The 19,398-nt window shown below is 35.7% G+C and overlaps 2 protein-coding genes and 1 pseudogene across 13 annotated transcripts in view; 1 reads left to right on the forward strand and 2 right to left on the reverse strand.

The window, feature by feature from the left end:
• The window catches only part of LOC107738276 (ensconsin-like), a 58,998-nt gene extending 48,211 nt beyond the window's left edge, over positions 1 to 10,787 (forward strand). For 6 of the 12 annotated variants that reach the window (XM_016550029.1, XM_016549994.1, XM_016550014.1 and 3 more), the window contains 13 exons: positions 537 to 647; positions 802 to 903; positions 2,645 to 2,761; positions 4,374 to 4,555; positions 4,753 to 4,895; positions 5,919 to 6,160; positions 6,251 to 6,401; positions 6,500 to 6,668; positions 7,719 to 7,823; positions 7,908 to 7,949; positions 8,065 to 8,119; positions 8,243 to 8,381; positions 8,712 to 10,787. In XM_016550029.1, coding sequence (XP_016405515.1) covers positions 537 to 647; positions 802 to 903; positions 2,645 to 2,761; positions 4,374 to 4,555; positions 4,753 to 4,895; positions 5,919 to 6,160; positions 6,251 to 6,401; positions 6,500 to 6,668; positions 7,719 to 7,823; positions 7,908 to 7,949; positions 8,065 to 8,119; positions 8,243 to 8,381; positions 8,712 to 8,925 — 1,772 coding nt within the window. In that variant the 3' untranslated portion in view covers positions 8,926 to 10,787. The remainder of the gene's footprint in view (positions 1 to 536; positions 648 to 801; positions 904 to 2,644; positions 2,762 to 4,373; positions 4,556 to 4,752; positions 4,896 to 5,918; positions 6,161 to 6,250; positions 6,402 to 6,499; positions 6,669 to 7,718; positions 7,824 to 7,907; positions 7,950 to 8,064; positions 8,120 to 8,242; positions 8,382 to 8,711) is intronic. The other 6 variants (XM_016550063.1, XM_016550008.1, XM_016550049.1 and 3 more) reach the window with 4 other exon arrangements.
• Positions 10,788 to 12,562: 1,775 nt separating this feature from the next.
• Positions 12,563 to 13,477, reverse strand: LOC107738521 (chemokine XC receptor 1-like). Its single transcript, XM_016550281.1, has one exon. The coding sequence runs from the start codon at positions 13,475 to 13,477 to the stop codon at positions 12,563 to 12,565; it is 915 nt and encodes a 304-aa protein (XP_016405767.1).
• Positions 13,478 to 15,498: 2,021 nt separating this feature from the next.
• Positions 15,499 to 16,543, reverse strand: LOC107738430 (chemokine XC receptor 1-like; annotated as a pseudogene).
• Between the last annotated feature and the right edge of the window lie 2,855 nt (positions 16,544 to 19,398).

Genomic DNA, 19,398 nt, shown 5'->3' on the forward strand with positions numbered 1-19,398 from the left:
TCTTACATTTAGGTTTTTTTTTTTTTTTTGCTATTACACCTTTACTCCTTTAAGATTAATACATTATTACATAACATTTTAGGTGTGTCCAAACATTTGACTAGTTTTGTACATCAGTGTCTTTCTATTTTTCATCTTATTTTCCATGATATGACCCCTTTAAAGTCTGATAATGTTGATGTTGGTGACGTTAGATCCTTTTAAAGATGTTTAAAGACATCACAGATTTCCTGTTAGTTTTAATGTTTCTGTCCATTCTGGGACACACTGGGAAGGCAGATTGTGAGCATTAAGCAGATGAGGGTGGACATCCTCTGTAGTCTTTAGTACACGTAGCTAAGCACTTTACTCAGAACTAACTTAAAAATTAGCATCCATTAAATGCAGGTAAACACACAGTAGAAAACATCTCAGTAAAGCCTCTTATGCCCTCTTCCCTTCCCCTTTAGTTCTTTCTTCATTGCATGTCTGTATTATGCCTTTAAGTTTTATTAAGTTTGCATCTGATGTTGTATTTTGCGTCTGTGTGTTTGTAGATACTGACAGAAGGTCAGTCTCCACTATGAATCTGTCCAAACCCACAGATCCAGTCATTTCCAAACGCCTGTCATCTTCCTCAGCCACCTTGCTGAATTCACAAGATAGAGGTAAACACGCACGCTACCTGTTTAAATTGTACACAAGCCATCACATAGCCAAATGAGTCTCTTTTTAGATGGTTTTTGTTTTCACCTTGTTGAATTGATGTTGTTTTTGTGTGTGTGTATTTGTGTGCTGTGTGATTGTGCTGTACCATCCAAGCCTTACAGAAGCAGACATCTCTCTCGTCGTCTTGCTTGATTAAAAAAACACAATCTAAATCCCAAATCTCCAAAGAGAAGATCCCTCAGGACAAACCAGCAGGTGGATTTTAGAAATCCAAGAATCTTTCTTGATGCTCTCCTACTGGGTTCAAACCTGTGCTACCCATGGCTCCAGACTGCAAATAAACTAATCATTAATGAAAAAAAGCCTAAATGAATGGCTCACAGAACAGTCAATTACATTTGTCAATATGTGACTTCAATTACATATATGTTAAATTTCTTTAAAATGCATGCCTTTTGCTCCTTCACAGTACACAGTAACTTTTGGATGAGAAATATCGTGATCAAATAATAATCTTTGCACTCAGTGAAGTGCATATTCTGTTTCATTGTAGGAGCTACCATTGCATCCACACAATGTGAGCATGACCAAGCGCTTTTATAAAAAAAAAAAAAAGTCAAACAAAATTTTATGTAATCAAACGATTCTGTAATTTTCAGTCTTGAGCTCTGGCTACGCACAACTCTGGAGTCATGCAATCTCTTCCAGTATTTACAAATATTGCATGCTAGTTTATGTAAGTTAGTTTATGAAAGTTTTAAATGGTTTATGCGTTTGAAAATAATAATTTAGCAATAACGATAATGAGTTAAAAGATTTACTGTGTGTGTATGCTGCATGCTTCATTTGACTGTAACACATTTTTTGATAGTTCTTGCATGTGTTTTTTCCTACAGCAGTTGGCAACTTTTTTTAAGACAACATGAAATCAAAATAGATTAATGTACTTTTTATTATGCAAAATTCATCAGTGTATGTTCTTTTAAAGAAACAATTTTTTTACATAATTTTTCATCATAATGTAGTTACTTAAATTATTGCTGTGTGACAGGCTATGTGGTTTGGACAAAATAATATTAATTTCGTAGCTCACTTTTCATGATACAAACAAATCCTGATGGATAACATCAGGTCCTGGCCAAAAATATTCTTTTAATTAAAAATATGCCACTTTACACACATTAAATGGGTTGTGATTGCAGTTTCATGTCTTTCCACAAGTGGTTATGTTTATGGTAACTAACCTTGTTTTCCTTGATTGACTGGTGTATCTTAAAGGAATAGATCACCCAAAAATTTGCCGGAAATGTACTCACCCTCAGGCCATCCAAGATGTAGATGAGTTTGTTTCTTCATGGGAACAGATTTGGAGAAATGTATCATTCCATCACTTGCTCACCAATGGATCCTCTGCAGTGAATGGGTGCCATCAGAATGAGAGTCCAAACAGCTGATAAAAAACATCACAGTAATCCACACCATTCCAGACCATCAATTAATGTCTTATGAAGTGAAAAGCTGCATGTTTGTAAGAAACAAATCCATCTAGACTTTTTTTAACTTCAAGCTGTTGTTTTCGACTAAAATAAGTCTTCAACTCCAATGAAGAAACAATCCCATATACATCTTGAATGGCCTGAAGGTGAGTACATTTTAGGCAAGTTTTTGGGTGAACTATGCCTTTAAATTGGCTTCATGTTGTCTTTCCGCTAGTGGTTATGTTTAGGGTAAAGAATCCTGTTTTACCTTGGTTGGTCTCACTTAACACAGAACTTTACATAAAACATGCATGATTCACCTATGATACCTATTCTAGGCATGCATGATACCTATTCTAGGCATATGATGTTATTAATGGATGTGATGCATCTTTTTCAGTTGTTCTACTGCATGTGCAAGCAACTTATTTAGCACTTTGTCCCTCAACAACCAAATATTTCCTTTTAATGACAGTGACAGTATATAAGAGAGAATTTGCATGTGTGTGCTCGTCCAGGTATGCGTAGCATGCCTCTTACCCCATGGGAGAATACAATGATCAGTCGACTACAGACACCAACACACTCCTACCTGGCCAGGAGTCGCAGTGCCATGTCTTTGTCTGGAGAAGCAGGTAATTGCTTAAATAAAAAAGGTAATTGCAACTTTTTATCTCACAATTCTGACTCATCATAATTCTGGGGCAAAAAGACTAAATTGTGAGATATAAACTTGCAATTCTTAGAAGAAAAATCTGCATTGTGAGATAAACTTGAGATAAAAGTTGCATTTACTTTTACATTTTTTTTATTCCAAAAACATAATTGTGAGTTGTAAAATCAGAATTCTAAGAAAAAAACTCCCAATTGCGAGATATAAACTCAAAATTGTGGGTTTATAGCTTGTAATTGCAAGATATCTTTTATTTTTTTATTTTCAATTCCATAGTGGGAATAAGCTTTCATACAGATAAGATGGGAAATTCGCTTTGCGCCTTTTTTACCAGCCATTTCAATTTTTTCAATTCGGATGTTTAAAATAACTTGTGTTGGTGCTTCAACTTGTTAAAAGTTAAGCTGAGACATCTTATTGGTATTCTGCCAGATTGACTGCAGTTTCAAAGCAGTTTTAACTCTGTTTGCGACCGATAATTATATAATAGCTGATCTTCAGGACATTTTATTGTGAACACACATGTACAAAAAAAGAGAGCAGCGAAAGAGGGGAATGAGAGTCTTGTAGAACAGTGAGGGCTGTTTCTGGCAAGGCCCTTGTGCTAAAACAAAACAACCTTTTCAGACAGACTTTTCTCTCAGCGACAGCCTTGCCCAGTTACTGCCAACTTCAGCTTAAACTGACGTGTGTGTGTGCGCACAAATGGACCTGATGCTAATCTCTCAATGGCTTGTGTCTATTTATGTTTGTCTGTTTCTTGCTAATCGTTTGGTGTGTTTTTTTTCTGGTTGGGGATGCTGTTATCAACTAATTAAATTCTATCATGGGCAAAAGCATCATCATTGACTCAAGAGGAATTAAAGTGTCTGTGTTGTTCAGAATGAAATACTACCTCACTGTTTACTGCATACTGTGCCGTACTATTTACTGCCTGCTGTTTTATAATCGTGTGGAAGACTTCGTAGTGTGAATACATATTTCAAACAATAAGTATGCTACGTTGTTGTTAACCTCATTACTTTTTATTTTTAATGTAGTAAATGTTGTCTAGTCTTTATCTCTGAATTAAAAATATTGTTTTGCATTTTTATTCCAATTTCAGTCTAATCAAATAATGAGTTAAAGGCATAGTAAAATCACATTTTTTATTATTTCTAATTCAGTTGTCACCCTAGAAATTTCTAGCGCATCATGGGATATAATATGCCACTGGGTATATAATTCACTTGGCAAATTCAGTTCCTTGCATACAGAAAAAATTTACAAAATGAGCACAGTATACATCATACTGCAAAAAATAGTATTGTAGTATGCCATTCTGAACACGCTTTCAGATTGTCCTCCTCACAGTGACGATTGATGTTGTCTAATTTCTTTCTAGAGCTATATAGATACTAATACACACTTTCTTTTTCTTCTCTTTCCACTATTTCATCACTCATTCACCCCTTATTAACCCTTTTTTTCTGCACACCTTCCTCCCTCCCTGTCACTCCTCTTGTCCATATTGAATCAATTTATTTATCCCATAATACTCCCTGGTCGGTTGGTTAAACTTTCCTGTGGTACAGTGACCCACGTTTGTCCTCGCTCAGCCTCCTGTCACCCAATGAGCTCCATGTCCTTCAAGTCCATCCAGTCACGCGGAGCTGAGCGACCAATCAAAGCAGGCCTTAATCTTGAGAGACAAGTCAGAGCAGGGTATATCCCTCCAGACAGCAGCACCCGCAGAAAGACCACCCAGAATCTCCCAGTAAGCAACACACACAAGACTCAGTATTGTTGTACAGTAATTATGTGCTTGAATTTGTTTGTGACCGTGCAAGTGCCATATGCTTAAGCTTACTTATGAATCTATGTAGGCCAATTGCAGTGTGTTGATCTTTGTATAATGAAGTATGGAAGTACAGTAGGTGTCTCTCAAAGGATGTATTTTGTTTCATTGGGCAGATTGACAGGAAGGATAAGGACAATGTGAGAAAGTCGTGGAGTAACCTGTCATATCCCACTACCAGTCTGAGCCTGTTCACACCCAAGAGATCTCCTTCACCTGTCGGTTATCGCAGCAGGGTCACCAATCCTTCCCCCAACAGGTATAAATGGCATTTTTAAGATTAAAACAAGACTGTGAGGAATGAAAGTATATTTTGCAATCAACAGGGTTTATATATATATATATATATATATATATATATATATACAGGTGTATATAAATATATTAGAATGTCGTGGAAAAGTTCATTTATTTCAGTAATTCAACTCAAATTGTGAAACTCGTGTATTAAATAAATTCAGTGCACACAGACTGAAGTAGTTTTCACACCACTGTATATACATACATATATATATATATAAAAACAGTACACATGGGCTAGAAAAAAATAGATATAATAAAATTAAAATTTGCATAATCATTGATTTTCCTGTTATGTTATCTTAACTTCAGAATTCTTTCATATTTTCTTCTTATTTAAGGCATTAATTCTAGAAATGCTTTGTTTTTGCCGATTTCATAATTATAATTATATTCACAATATAATTAAAATTCACATTATAATTCCTATTATATATATATATATATATATATATATATATATATATTAAAAAATGCTAAAATTACTAAAAGAAACTCAAATATATAACAATTAAATAGAAATGTCCATGAAATAAAAACAATCAAATTTTGGAACAAAAACAAAATTACATTTTAAAAATGGTATTAAAATAAAAAATATTTCAAATGTTAAAATTCTTAATGTTATAATATTCTATTATAATTGTATACTAATAATATTACACTATATTAGTAGTAGTGTTATAATTTTATTGGACAGAATGAAAAATGGATAAACTTTTTACTCAGATTCATTTTTTTCAAATTAAATAACAAAAATAAATGTACATTTATTTATCAATCTTCCCGTGATGTTAGAATTCCTCTTGTAGGATTTGCAAGATCTTGGTAAATAATACTAGAAATTAATTTCTTAAATATATTTACTAAAACTTAAACTATATAGTGATAAGATGAAACTGGTATTCAAATAAATATTCACTATTTTTATAAACTACTTTTACTCACTGATTAATTTTTGTTGTTGTTGTCTGTTTGTCAGGGGCTCTACTAAACCCCATCAGAAGACACCTAACCCCAAAAAGTCCAGGTCTCCTCCTCCTCCAACATCAATTCCTCTGTCTCCTAGTAACCCGTCCTTATTGCCAGGCAATCTCAGGCCCAACAGAGTGACATCAGAGAGCCCGAGAGTTACCCCAGAAGGAGAGGGGGCCAAAAAAGAGGATGTTGAACCTCCTAAAATTGAACCAGAGGCTCCTACAACTAAATCAGAACCATCTCCTGGTCTGTAATACTGCACAGCCACTGTCAACCATCGAGTTCAGTTAAACTAGCGTCATTTATTCTACTCGGTGCCTCTTTTTGTCTTTGTAGAAAGTTTGGGAAGTTCTCCAACTACACGGCCCTCTGCAGGCACAACAGATCCTGAGGAGGCATCACGACTGCTGGCTGAGAAACGACGGCAGGCCAGAGAACAGAGAGAAAGAGAAGAGGAGGAGAAAAGACAGCAGGAAGAGGCTGAAAGGTGTGTTTGAGAGATTTTCATCTAGCCAAACCAAAGCACTAAACACGCATTTATTTTGAAAGAAATTTTGAAATCAGTATGTGCCTGTGTGCATTCAGGTGCAGCAGGGAGGAGATGGCCCGCAGGAAGGCAGAGGAGCGAGCGAAGAGAGAGGAGGAGGCACAGCGGCAGGCTGAAGAGAAGAAGAGACAAGAGGAGGAGGCAAAGCGTTTAGAGGAGGAGAAAGCTCAGAGGGAGAGAGAGGAAGCTGAACGCCTGCAGAGACAGGTACACACAAAAACACACAACAGTCTCATTCATTAACCACAGCAGACAGATCATTAAACGCTCAGCAATCACTGTGTGCTTCAGTAAGATAACATGTAAACATTAGGGCTCCAAATAGATTATAAAAATCGTGATTAATCTCATGATATTTTTTTAGATAATTCAACATTGACTTGAATTTGGCAGAATTTATTAATTTATATGCACTACTGTTCAAAATTTTTGATTTATAAAAAGTAATTAATACTTTTATTTAGCAAGGATGAAATAGTTTTATAATGCTACAATTTGTAATGGTACAAAAGATTTCTGTTTAAAATAATGTTGTTACATTTTAGCGGACACTTTTATCCAAAGCGACTTAAGAAAGTTCTTCTGTCTGTTCTTTTATACTTTCTGTTCATCAAAGAATCCTGAAGAAAATTGATGACGGTTTCCACAAAAATATAAAGCAGCACAGCTGTTTTCAACAATGATGAGAAATGTTTCTTTAGCAGCAAATCAGCATATATGATTTCTGAAGGATCATGTGACTGTGAAGACTGGAGTAATGATGCTGAAAATTAGCTGTGCATCGCAGGAATGTATTACATTTTACAATATGTTTAAATAGAAAACAGTTATTTTAACTTGTAATATTATTTTACAATATTACTGTGTTTTTGATTAAATCAGTGCAGCCATGGTGAGAAGAGGATACTTCTAAAAAAATTAAACAATCTTACCAACCCCAAACATTTGAACAATAGTGTGCCTTTGCCTCTCATTATGTCTCAATATAAAATACACAAATCATGCATACTATATGCATTAATTGTATACTGTAGGCCAGAGATAGGCTCATGGTTAATGATATGGAAATACAACAAACAACATGCTGCCACTTTCTAAAGCCACTTTTAGTAATATGTGTGCTAAATAGCATTAAACATGTAATTAATCTCAAAAACATGTTAAGTTTGGCAGCCCTAAAGTAAATGCATGCTGATTTCTTACATTTTTATATGTAAGATTTATCCAAATGTATTTTTTGTGTTTCTGTATGTTTAGAAAGAGGAAGAGGAGGCCCGCCAGAGAGAAAAGGGAGAGCGTTTGCGTCTAGAGAGAGAGAAACACTTCCAGAAAGAGGAGGCTGAGAGAATGGAGAGGAAGAAGGTAAGCGGAGTTCATTTCATTGAGTGCTGTTTAAGGTAATTACAGGGTTTTAATGTTATCTGAGCTTATTCTTGTCTGTCACAGCGCCTTGAGGAAATTATGAAACGCACACGCCGATCTGATCAGGTAAGGTGTAGTGTCTGTGAGCAGTTGCCATCTTCTTTTCAGCATTGTGGCTGTAATTTGAAGTGCTGACTTTCACTAACACACACACTCTGTTTCTTTACTTTCTGTTTTGAAGAAAACCACCCCACAGAGAAATGGCGATGTCAGCCTGCAGAGCGGACAGAATTCAGGTGATTTTTACATTTACATGTGCAGCAGTTTCCTCACTCTGACATGACATTGTCACAAATGTGATTTATGATGCCTGTCATGAATCTGACATCACTAACCTCCCACTCTCTTGTCTCTCTTAGCGAGTTCAATATCCAGCAGCCCTTCAGTGAGTGTGTCGGCCCCTCAGGCTCCGGAGACCTCTGAGACAGTACGCAGTGACAGTAACGGACACACGGGGCCCAGCTTCATTACACCCATACTGCCCACATCAGATCACAGGTGAGACCAGAGTAATGTTACTGTTAGATCATGTAGTTAACATGATCACTTTGGATAATTGTCTACTAAATGGATCAGTATACTGTAATGCAGTAAATGAATCTCTCCTGCCCTCTACTGGTGATAGGAGGAACTCCAACAATTTTTTTCTTTAGATCATTTGTATACAGACAGTATGAGCACTATTTACATTTAAATGTATTAATTTATTTATTTATCTCAAATGAGAATACAAGCCGAAGTATTTAATCCAACGATATGCTTAATCAGAGAAACTCAAACTTGATGTACAAACAATTTGTAATCTCTGACACCTTTCTTCACTTCAAGTGTGACTGCCCAGCTCAGAGAAAATGGTGCTGTCACAGAGGCCCTCGAGGAGGTCATAGAGGTTCCCATGGGGACCAAACTGTCCTGTCAAGATGGAGACGGAGAGGTGGAGGAAAATGAAGAGGAGGAGAAGAGAAAGGTTCCCTTATTGGCTTTCAGAGAGAACGGCAGCATGCATAATGTGAGTGGACTGGAGGAAAACCCGGCACAGTAGAGTTCAGGTCAGTCAGTCCGGACACAACATGGATTTGGGGTGACAAGCGATGGCCCCTTTACCTTATTTAGATTTTTTTTTCCCATTATAGATGTATGAACATTTATAATGGTGGAAATGCAACCTGCAACACAGGAGTGAAAGAAAACCGAGTCAGAGGGAGACCCCTCACTGTACTTTCCTTCATCTGACGCTTAGACACCTAAAACGGCAAGAGAAATTACGAAATTAAGATCTCTTGGCTTCTACTTTCTGTAATCAGCTCCTGTCTCCTCAAACTGAAGTGGTGTACCTTAGGAACCACATCTTCTGTCTTTTTGGGGGGGACCACCATCGTGGTGACTGAAGTCACGTCTAATACTTGAAGAAAAGTGTCGTCACTGTCGTGAAAGCTCCTGTGAAGTGCTAACCATAAGGAATGTGTGACAAGAGAATGATGTTTGTTGTGTTTATGGCAAAACCTTGTAGTTTTGCTGTCGTTATGCCAGCAATTGAGTGGCTGAACTCTTTGCTTAGTTTTATAATTATTGTTCAAACGAAGAGAACATATTTTCTTCCCTCTTTGCAAAGCTTGAACAGATTTTTGCCTCTTGAATTATACATTTTGCTATGGTTTGCAGAGACCTCATCTCATTCCACCCCAATATACGGCTGTCTGCGCAGTCCAAGCGAAGCAAAACTCTCGTCCTGAAATTATTTTTTTTTTTCTGATATGATTGGGTGAATTGAACTTACTCAGCAACATATCCATGATATATTTAACTCAAAATTAAATGGGGAAAAAAAAAAGTATTTTCTTCCATATTATCAATGTTAAAATTAAGCGCACCCTTCGATTTCTCATTACAGTAATTGTGGGGGAAAAAATGATATATTATGTAAAGTGTGAGGTATTTATACATGATGTAAACAATTGTTCTTCTGCCTATAATTAATGCTGATTGAAATGAAACAATTTTAATACCTTTTTTTCCCATTAGATTTTGGGTTGAAATGTATCTTGGATGTGTTTTTGTGATATTCATTCCGCTGTTGTGTTGAGTAGCATTAATCGCAGACATCCAAAAGCAACTTGAGCTATAGGCATATATGAAATGTAACGTCTGTTTCAATGGTAGAACCCATACAAGCTTATTGTTTAAGATCTTTCGAAAGTAATCATAATGTAATAAACAATAAGCAGAATCTCCTTCAATTGAAATGCTGCTACCTATGTCTTTCCTTTGCCTTATCAGATGAAGTGAAGTTTGAGGATTTGTTAAAGGGCTGATAGTTTTTTTTTATTCCTGTTCATCAATAAGCTCGTACCACATGCCCTGTGAGTCCTGCTGCATCATGTAGCCGTTTTCATCCAAGCCCTGTGAGAGACATCACTATAATATTTAATAGGGCTTATGGTAAACCAAGTATCCTATGTAGGACATATTATAAAGCAGAATATCTTGTAAACAACATAAGACTATCTCAGTTTGTTTTTGTTGTAATCAACATCGGTGAATTCTCAGTGGACACCATGCAAAAAAAAAAGAAGCAGGGATCAATTACATACCTTGAAACCAAGAAATTGTACATTTTGATATGCAAACATTAAAAAAAGTAAACACAAATGCTGCACAAAATCTGTCCGTAAGAGGGTGGGTGAAGGTTTAAAACAAGCACAACTTGTTTACGGAGATGTCAGGGACAGATTTCTCAGTAAAGACTTATTTAAAGAGCACTTTTGATAAAGCACAAATGTGCCCTTGACCTAACCAACAGCACTGAGTACCACTTTAAAAAAACTGAAGCGTTTTCTCCAAACCAAGTCGATCTATATGCATGTACAAATGATGAAAATCAATAAACTTTTTATCTGGAAACGACTAAGGCTGCTTTGTGCATGTGTCTCTGTCAAATGAAGTTGTCACAGTAAATTACTGCTGTGGTTGTGTGATTTTTGACATTTTCCTGGCCTAGATTAAACTTTTGCATGTCGAACGATTTGATGTTTAGATTCAGAAGTGGTTCATATGGTGTCAGTGTAAGGCTGACATCTTTTATTATTATTATTATTATTATTTCCTGATATTTAGATGTTTAAGAAAAACATGAAAACATGCATGCATTCTTTTTTTTTTTTTTTTTTTAAAGGGATCTGACAAAGAACCTGCAACTCAAGGATTAAAAAAATTCTCCTTATGTATTATTATTACTGATATTTAGATGTTTAAGAAAAACATGAAAACATGCATGCATTTTTTTTTTTTTTTTTTTTTTAAAGGGATCTCGAAATTTTCAGTGGTTTTTACCAGCATGCCACAGATGGCGTCAATCAAGCTTTTATTTAATGTGGAATATTTTTTGAGATCATATAGGGAACTAAATTATGTCATGTCTGTATTTTTTCTGGCAATTATGGAGAAGTGTGTTTGCCTTCTAGTCCATGCTTGCCTAAAAATGATTCACAATCTTTTTTTTTTTTATGTTTAATCAATTATATGATCTATAAATTATTCAAGATGTACGGTTTAATTTAAGCTATACCATTTAAAAATTTGAGGTTGGTATGGTTTTTAACAATTATGAAAAAAGTCTCACCAAGGCTGAATTTATTTGATCAAAAATTCTATAAAAACAGCAATATTGTGAAATATTATTACTATTTAAATTAACTGTTTTCTATTTGAACATATACATTTTTTATATTATTATGTTTTTCTTGCAGACACGAAAACAAACAAACAGACCCTTCTGTATACAATAGTGCAATATGTAAAATGAAGCATGAGAATAAGACAAAAAAGGAGAATGGCGATATAAAAGACCAGCATAGCCTACAAAGAGTAATTACAATACAAATGATTGCTACAAACCTAAAACAACTGAATACATCATTAGTCCTTGTGGCTCGTCAGAAAAGAAAAAACTGGTTCCCATATTTTGCAGAGTTTCCAGAGATGGTATATCTAATTCTTTCTAGATGTAAGGTAGATGTGAGTCCAGTTAGCCAGTCAGGAAATGAGAGGCCTAACATTTTTCTTCCACAAAAACAGAATAACTTTCTTAGCTACAAACATACACAGTACCATATTGGACAGGTAACCTTACCTTCGAACCGAGTGACTCCAGCAAACCTGACCAACCAAAAATTGTTATCATTGAGTCGGAGAGTAAAACACAGTTATAGACCTTAGCAAAAAACTGGAATATTTCTAACCATAAACTCTGAATCTGCAGCTTTACATTATCACATATGGGGGAGACGGAAGGATAGAATTTGCTAAGCTTTGTTTTAGAATAGTGAAGTCTGTGTAATACCTTGTACTGAATAAGTTGATGTCTTGAATTTATAGAACATGAATAAACAGTTAAAAAAAAAACATGAATAAATGGCTAAATATTTTTGTGGGAACTGTGATACATTTCCCCCCCAATGTTTGAAAGAACAGCATTTATTTGAAATAGAAATATTTTGTAACATAATAAATGTCTTTACTGTCACCTTTGATCAATTTAATGCATCCTTGCTACATAAAGAATTTATTAAAAAAAAAAAGACTTACCCCAAACTTTGAGCAGTAGTGTATATGTTACGCTTTGTGAGACGTGCTGCATTTAACAAACAAACACACCAAAAACAACAGGAAATTCTTTATTTTCAACACATTTTCTTCAATATTGTCTGTAAATGTTTCTGAAATTTTTCTCCAACTAGAGCATAAAGCACTGGGTTTAAGCAGCAATTTGAAAAAGCCAACAGTCGGCAAGCATAAAATGCATAATCAAGACGAATGGATACATTACAGTCTATGAATGAAGACAAACCATAATCCTGCAGGATTCTCAAGAACATAACAATGTTGTATGGAGCCCAACCGATGAAGAATACCAGCCCCATGCAGAATATTAGTTTGATAGCCTTGTGTCGCCGCTTTGTTCGGGATTGTGCGATTGTCTGGAACATTCTGACTTGACAAAATCCCATGATGCAAAATGCAATCAAGAAGAAAACATTTTGTAAATAAACAGCGGCATGTTTTACTTGAATGCTGTCAAATTCACAGTAAAGAACCCCTTCCTGTTCTAAGACTTGGCTACGAAGGGAGATTAACAGTGCAGCTGTTCCACTCAAGATCCATACGATAAAGGGAGCAACCGAAAAGCATCTGCATCTCTCCCAGTCAGACAGAGGATGAACCACTGCCATGTAACGCTGAACGGTCATTAGAGTCAAGAACAGCACGCTGCTGTAAAAGCCCACATAGAAGAAGAACTTCACAGCTTTACAACCAACCTCTCCAAATGTCCAACCCCAGATGTAGTACGAGGCCCAAAACGGAAGGCCAAAAGTGAACAGCAGATCGGACACGGCTAAATTGAGGATCAGGATGTTGATCAGCGATCTAAACGTCTCACACAGCACCAGGATGACCAGAACCAGCAGGTTACCAATGCAACTAAACACAACCAGAAGAGCGAAGAAAACTGGAATAACAATGGATCCAACTTTGACCACCTCTTCTTTGCGACAAAGTTGGTCTTCTGGTTCTGTAGATGTATAGTCTTCAGTCATGATGTTCTCTATATAATCACATTCATTTTGTTATTAGAATTTATTATTATTATATTTTATTATAATTCGATATTTACTTAAAACATGTATTTACTAATAAAATAATAAATAAGGAAGAATATTCTTACCTTAATTTTTTCAGTTCTATTAGTACTACTTATTCTGGCAAACTGAAACAAATTGCTAGAAAACTGCGCAGCAAATTGAGACTAATATTGAGTGACGTGGATGTTTTGGGAGGGATATTTGAGTGTTTTTATGATCAATGGGAGGGTTAAAGACACCTACTTCAAAACTCAGCTATTTCTCTTTTCCTTGACAAACGTGAAATGAAAGTATCGCTCTCACAATGAAGGCAGTTGTTCTTTAAAGTGTCGTGGCAAAAACAGTTGGTTTACATAATAGTATTCACATGATTTGTTTCCTTTTCATTATTAACATAAAAAGGAAACAAATCATGTGAATACTATTAGGTAAACCGACTATTCTGAAACTCCCATTAACTGGCAACTACCTTAAAATGTTACTAAGGAATTGCCACAACACTTTAAAGAACAACTGCCTTCATTGTGAAAACGATACTTTCATTTCACATTTGTCAAGGAAAAGAGAAATGGCTGAGTTTTGAAGTATAGCTCTTGCCCTTGCTTTTGTTTCAAGTTTAAAATAAACAGCAGGCCAGAGTCATTAAATAGATGAAGAAAATGCTTTTCAAATCATGTATTTATGTCATGATTATAACTGCATTTAAACTAGGCTACAAACTAATAGTGTTATTAACCTGCAGAAAAATTAAGTTTGGCATGATCTCAAATCTTCCATTTTCCTGTGCGTGTAGGTCAATGATGATGCTGTGCTTCCTTCCACAGACCACGATTTACACTTTGTCACGTGAAAAAAGAACATTTCCAGTCATAACTACATTTGACGTATTTCACTGCACAAAATTGCATAATCTGCATTTTCACAAACAGTTCTCATGGTTTATTTTACAGTAATTTTAGCTGGGAGTATTTAAGAAGTTCATCACTTCATTCACAACATATCTTCCTTAAAAAACTGACCTGATTCGTTTGTGTATTCGAATTGGAACGTGCTTTTACACAAAGATAGCATTTAAATATTTTGTTGGTTTCAGGTGTTCTTTGTAATTTGTTTGATCATTTGATCCCACGAGCAGCCAGATTGTTCAATCTTCAATGTTTGTTTTCCTACAAATTTTTAAAGGAATAGTAAACCTAAAAATTTGCTGAAAATGTCCTCACCCTCAGGCCATCCAAGATGTAGATGAGTTTGTTTCTTCATGGGAACAGATTTGGAGAAATGTAGCATTACATCACTTGCTCACCAATGGATCCTCTGCAGTGAATGGGTGCCGTCAGAATGAGAGTCCAAACAGCTGATAAAAACATCACAGTAATCCACCACTCCAGTCCATCAATTAACATCTTGAGAAGTGAAAAGCTGTGTGTTTCGAAGAAAGAAATCCATCAAGACGTTTTAACTTTAAACCATCATGTCTGACCATAATCCATAATCACGCTTCCTCCTATGAAAAAGTCCATCTCCTGTTGTCCTCTCACATCAAATCCACAGACATATTAGTTTAAAACTGTTTTGGACTGTTTTTGCTTGTAAACAGTGCTTGATCTGTGCGTATTTCTCTTCTAAATCAGACAAAACTACTTTTTCATTGGATAAAGTAATGTTATTGAAAGAGGACTTGCATTTTAGCTGAAAGCAGCGGCTTGAAGATAAAAATGTCTTGATGGATTTCTTTCTTACAAACAAGCTTAGAGTGGAGACTGGAGTGGTGTGGATTATTGTGATGTTTTTATCAGCTGTTTGGACTCTCATTCTGACGGCACCCATTCACTGCAGAGGATCCACTGGTGAGCAAGTGATGCAATGCTACATTTCTCCAAATCTGTTCTGATGAAGAAACTAACTCATCTACATCTTGGATGGCCTGAGGGTGAGAAAATGTTAAGCAAATTTTCATTTTCTGATGAACTATTCCTTTAAACACCCAACTTTTCCCTCAAGTCTCTCTTATCTTACCAAGTAGAATCAGAAGTTAAAATATTGTGAATAACAAAATTAATACTCCTGAGATTTTTTTCTTTTTTCATATATTTGAATCTTTTCACAAAACCTCCTTGAAATTTCTCGTAAAGTATTACAAAACTTTGCATCTACAAAAACTAAAATCGCTGGGTTTATGCAGCAGTGTGAGAAAGCTATCATTCGGCAAGCATAATATGCATATTCTAGACTAATACTTACTTCACAGTCAGTGAATGGATGGAAGGTCAAAGATTTTAGGAACATGACAATGTTATATGGAGCCCAACCAATAAAAAACACAAGTGCAATACAGAATATTAGTCTAACAGTCTTGTGTCTCTTATTAGTCCGTGATTTTGTGATCGTCCGCAGCATTCTGCCATAGCAATAACCCATGATTAGGAATGCAATGAAGAAAAAAGCATTTTGAAAATAAGCAATGCCAGATCTCCATTCAACACTGTCATATTCACAGTATAGGCTCTCAGATTCTGTCATGACTTTGCTATGAAGTGAACCGAGCAGTGCAGCCGTTCCACTCAGGATCCAACCGATAAAAGGAGAGACGGAAAGGCCTCTGCATCTCTCCCAGTCAGACAGAGGATTGAGCCACTGCCATGTAACGCTGAACGGTCATTAGAGTCAAGAACAACACGCTGCTGTAAAAGCCCACATAGAAGAAGAACTTCACAGCTTTACAACCAACCTCTCCAAATGTCCAACCCCAGATGTAGTACGAGGCCCAAAACGGAAGGCCAAAAATGAACAGCAGATCTCTCACAGCTAAATTAAGGATTGAGACATTGGTCAGGCATGTGAGGCTTGTGAGAGCACAAAGAAAACCAGAATGAGGATATTACAGATACAGCTCAACACAACCGCTGCTGTGAAAATGAGTGGAATAGCACTGGATCCGACTTTCACCACCTCTTTGCGACACAACTCGTCTGAATAGACTTCAATTAAGTAGTTAGGGTCAACTGTATTCTCATCAGTCATGTTGTTTTTTGCTATTTGTACACTGGAGGAAAACAACAACAAAACGTTGAAAATATTTTCACTTAGAAATTGCTTGTAATTTTCTGAAATAATTACAAAGAAACAGCAAGTAACACATTGAATTAAACATGAAAAGACATGTAAAACATACTCCAGCAATCTTTGTTCTATTTACGGTGTATACTGTACAAAAAAAAAAATAGGTATAGAAACAATTTTTACTCAGAAATTGCTTTTACATTTGACTAATAATTACAAAGAAACATGAAGTTGCAAATTGATTTAAACGTGACATTTTGAAGTCGAAAAACTGAACTAGTATTTTCTTTATTTACAACTTTGAAAAATCATTTTTGTCAGTGTATGGAAAGATATTAATACAATCTCTGCCTTTTCATTAAGTGAAAATTTATAAGCGTTATATCAGTCAGTTTAACTTGAATAACTTCGTCAAATGAATATATACATGACTTACCTGAATTCTTGATGATATTGATCTTGTAGAGCACAGTGATGATCAGAACAGCATATTAACCGACCAATGCAGACCACTACAATCTCTAGTATAAAATGATCTGCAGTTTCATGAACTGTTAATAGATCGACCAACTATAATAACTGCACGTTATAAGAACGTGTCAAGTCAATGTATTAAAACAGCATGCTGATTTCTGAGTGATGTATGGTAAGCAAATGAATAAATCAGACCTCAGATCTTTTCTTCCCACATTTCACAGAAGAAGCTGAAGTGGCTTTGTGATCTTTACACTTGAAGCAACTGCTCTACTTAAACTATTTTGCAATGACAGACGAGGCAACAAATACCACAGGAAAGTCACCTACTTTCTAATGAGCAGAGACCCAAATAATGTCAAATGTGTCTGCTCTTCTCTGCATTAATGACGACACATTTGTTGCTGGGGTTCTTTCATGACATACTTTCAGTTATATTTTTATATGCAGAAATGAGATTTTCAACAAACACAAAAAGGAAGAAGAACACTGGTTATAATTTAGAACATTATTTTCTCACAACTGAATGCTTTTGCTTTTGAGTCTTCTCTTCTCTAGCTTCATAAGAGAGTCTCGTGCTCAAAATTTCCAATAAAATAGCAACAAATTTTGCTATCGAAAGTCATTGTCATTTGGTTTATAACTTCATTTCCTATTATACTGGGGGAGAAATGGAGTAGCATTTACATAATAAAAAAGCTAGGGAACAATTTGCAAATTTCGCAAATAATTACAAGGAAACCGAAACTGACACATTTAATTCAGTATAAAAAATTAAAGTAAAATGTGTAGAAAGACTGAAACAGCCTAGTATTTGTAATACTCGTTTTATTTACAAATTTGTTAAAGCATCACAGTCATACATTAGCTAAATATATTGCTCATTCAGATTTATCCGATGAATTATTTTACACTAATTTTTCCCACTCATTCCTTTGCTAGAAAACAGAAAGAGCATCTTCAATAAACTTGAGGCAGAATTTATGAGGATATAAACCTGATTGGATGTAAAACTTGTTTTACATGTTTTGTGCCTAATGTGTGATACTGTGTATGCTAATTCATTTTCTGACTGTCGATTTGCCCTGCTATTAATTGAAACGTGTATTTATTTCACTGATAAATGCACTCTAAAAAGGGGTTCTTTACACTTAGTAACAGTTCTAGTTTGTCCTGAAGAACCATGTTTTGTGTGTGTATGTGTGTGTGTTAGAATGGTTCTTTTTCCCACCTTTTTGTTTTTGAAATCTGTAGCTGTCAAAAAAAAATGTAATTTTGAAAATCCTTTCAAAGTGTTACGGTTGGTGCTAATAAAGCTCACGAAGACGAGGATTAACACTAGAAAATAGACTTTAATAACATAAATACTGGGGACAGGAATGAAATATACACCAACATAAACCGACAAACACTGAGGGAGAACTGAGGACTTATAAGCATGAACCAAACAAAGGAACTAATGAGGTAACTAACAAGACAACAGGTGGACAGAATGAACTAATTAGAACTTTTACTTTTTTTTTTTTTTAAAAGCTTTTATTTAAAGGTCCCCTGAAGTGCCTTGAAACATGCAGCGTTATTCTATGTGGTGACATAATTTCAACTGAAACAGGAAGACAGGGCGGGACATATCGAGCAGCCACGCCCCCTTTTTAAATTAGCCAATAGCATTTTGTTTATATCTGCACGGGTCAGAGCCTTTGAGCTCGGTAAAGCCACATTTGACAGCCACAGTCTAATAGATTACCCCCTAGATTCAATATGAAACTCTTAGTAAAACAAAATAGTGATCATAATCATGCTGAGGCTGTGTAGTTTTAAAAGTGTTTAATATATGCCGACTCGCGCATATGATCTGCTCCGTGCGATCGCGTCTCTGGACCGGAGCCAAAGTCTGGATCAGACTGTGCGCTCTGACCCAACGTGAAACCAGACCACATTTGCCCCAATCGAAAGCATATTTACACTGTCTGAATCGTTCCCTATCGCCTACATTGTGCACTACGTGCCATTCACTGTACAGGAAATACTACACTGTGAACAAACGACCGATCTCAGCCAGCCGCAGTTTCAGCGTCTATTTATAGTGTAGGGGCTTCGGTTTCTAGAGAGCGTTTGATTGGTCAGAAGATTTGATGAGAAGATGAAGTACGATGTGACGTCAAAAAAAATTGTTGAACCGTTTTGGCGGATGTGACGAACTGCAAGCTTTGAATGCTTATATCTTCTAAATGTGAATTTTGTCACTGTTTTGGAGCACACTGCCTTATAGATAACCTTAAGACTAACATATTGATACTAAAACCCAAAAAACTTTTGCGATCATTTCATGGGGACTTTAA

The sequence above is a fragment of the Sinocyclocheilus rhinocerous genome, unplaced genomic scaffold (assembly GCF_001515625.1).
Source record: "Sinocyclocheilus rhinocerous isolate Xijiao unplaced genomic scaffold, SAMN03320098_v1.1 scaffold2716, whole genome shotgun sequence".
Taxonomy (NCBI): Eukaryota; Metazoa; Chordata; class Actinopteri; order Cypriniformes; family Cyprinidae; genus Sinocyclocheilus; species Sinocyclocheilus rhinocerous.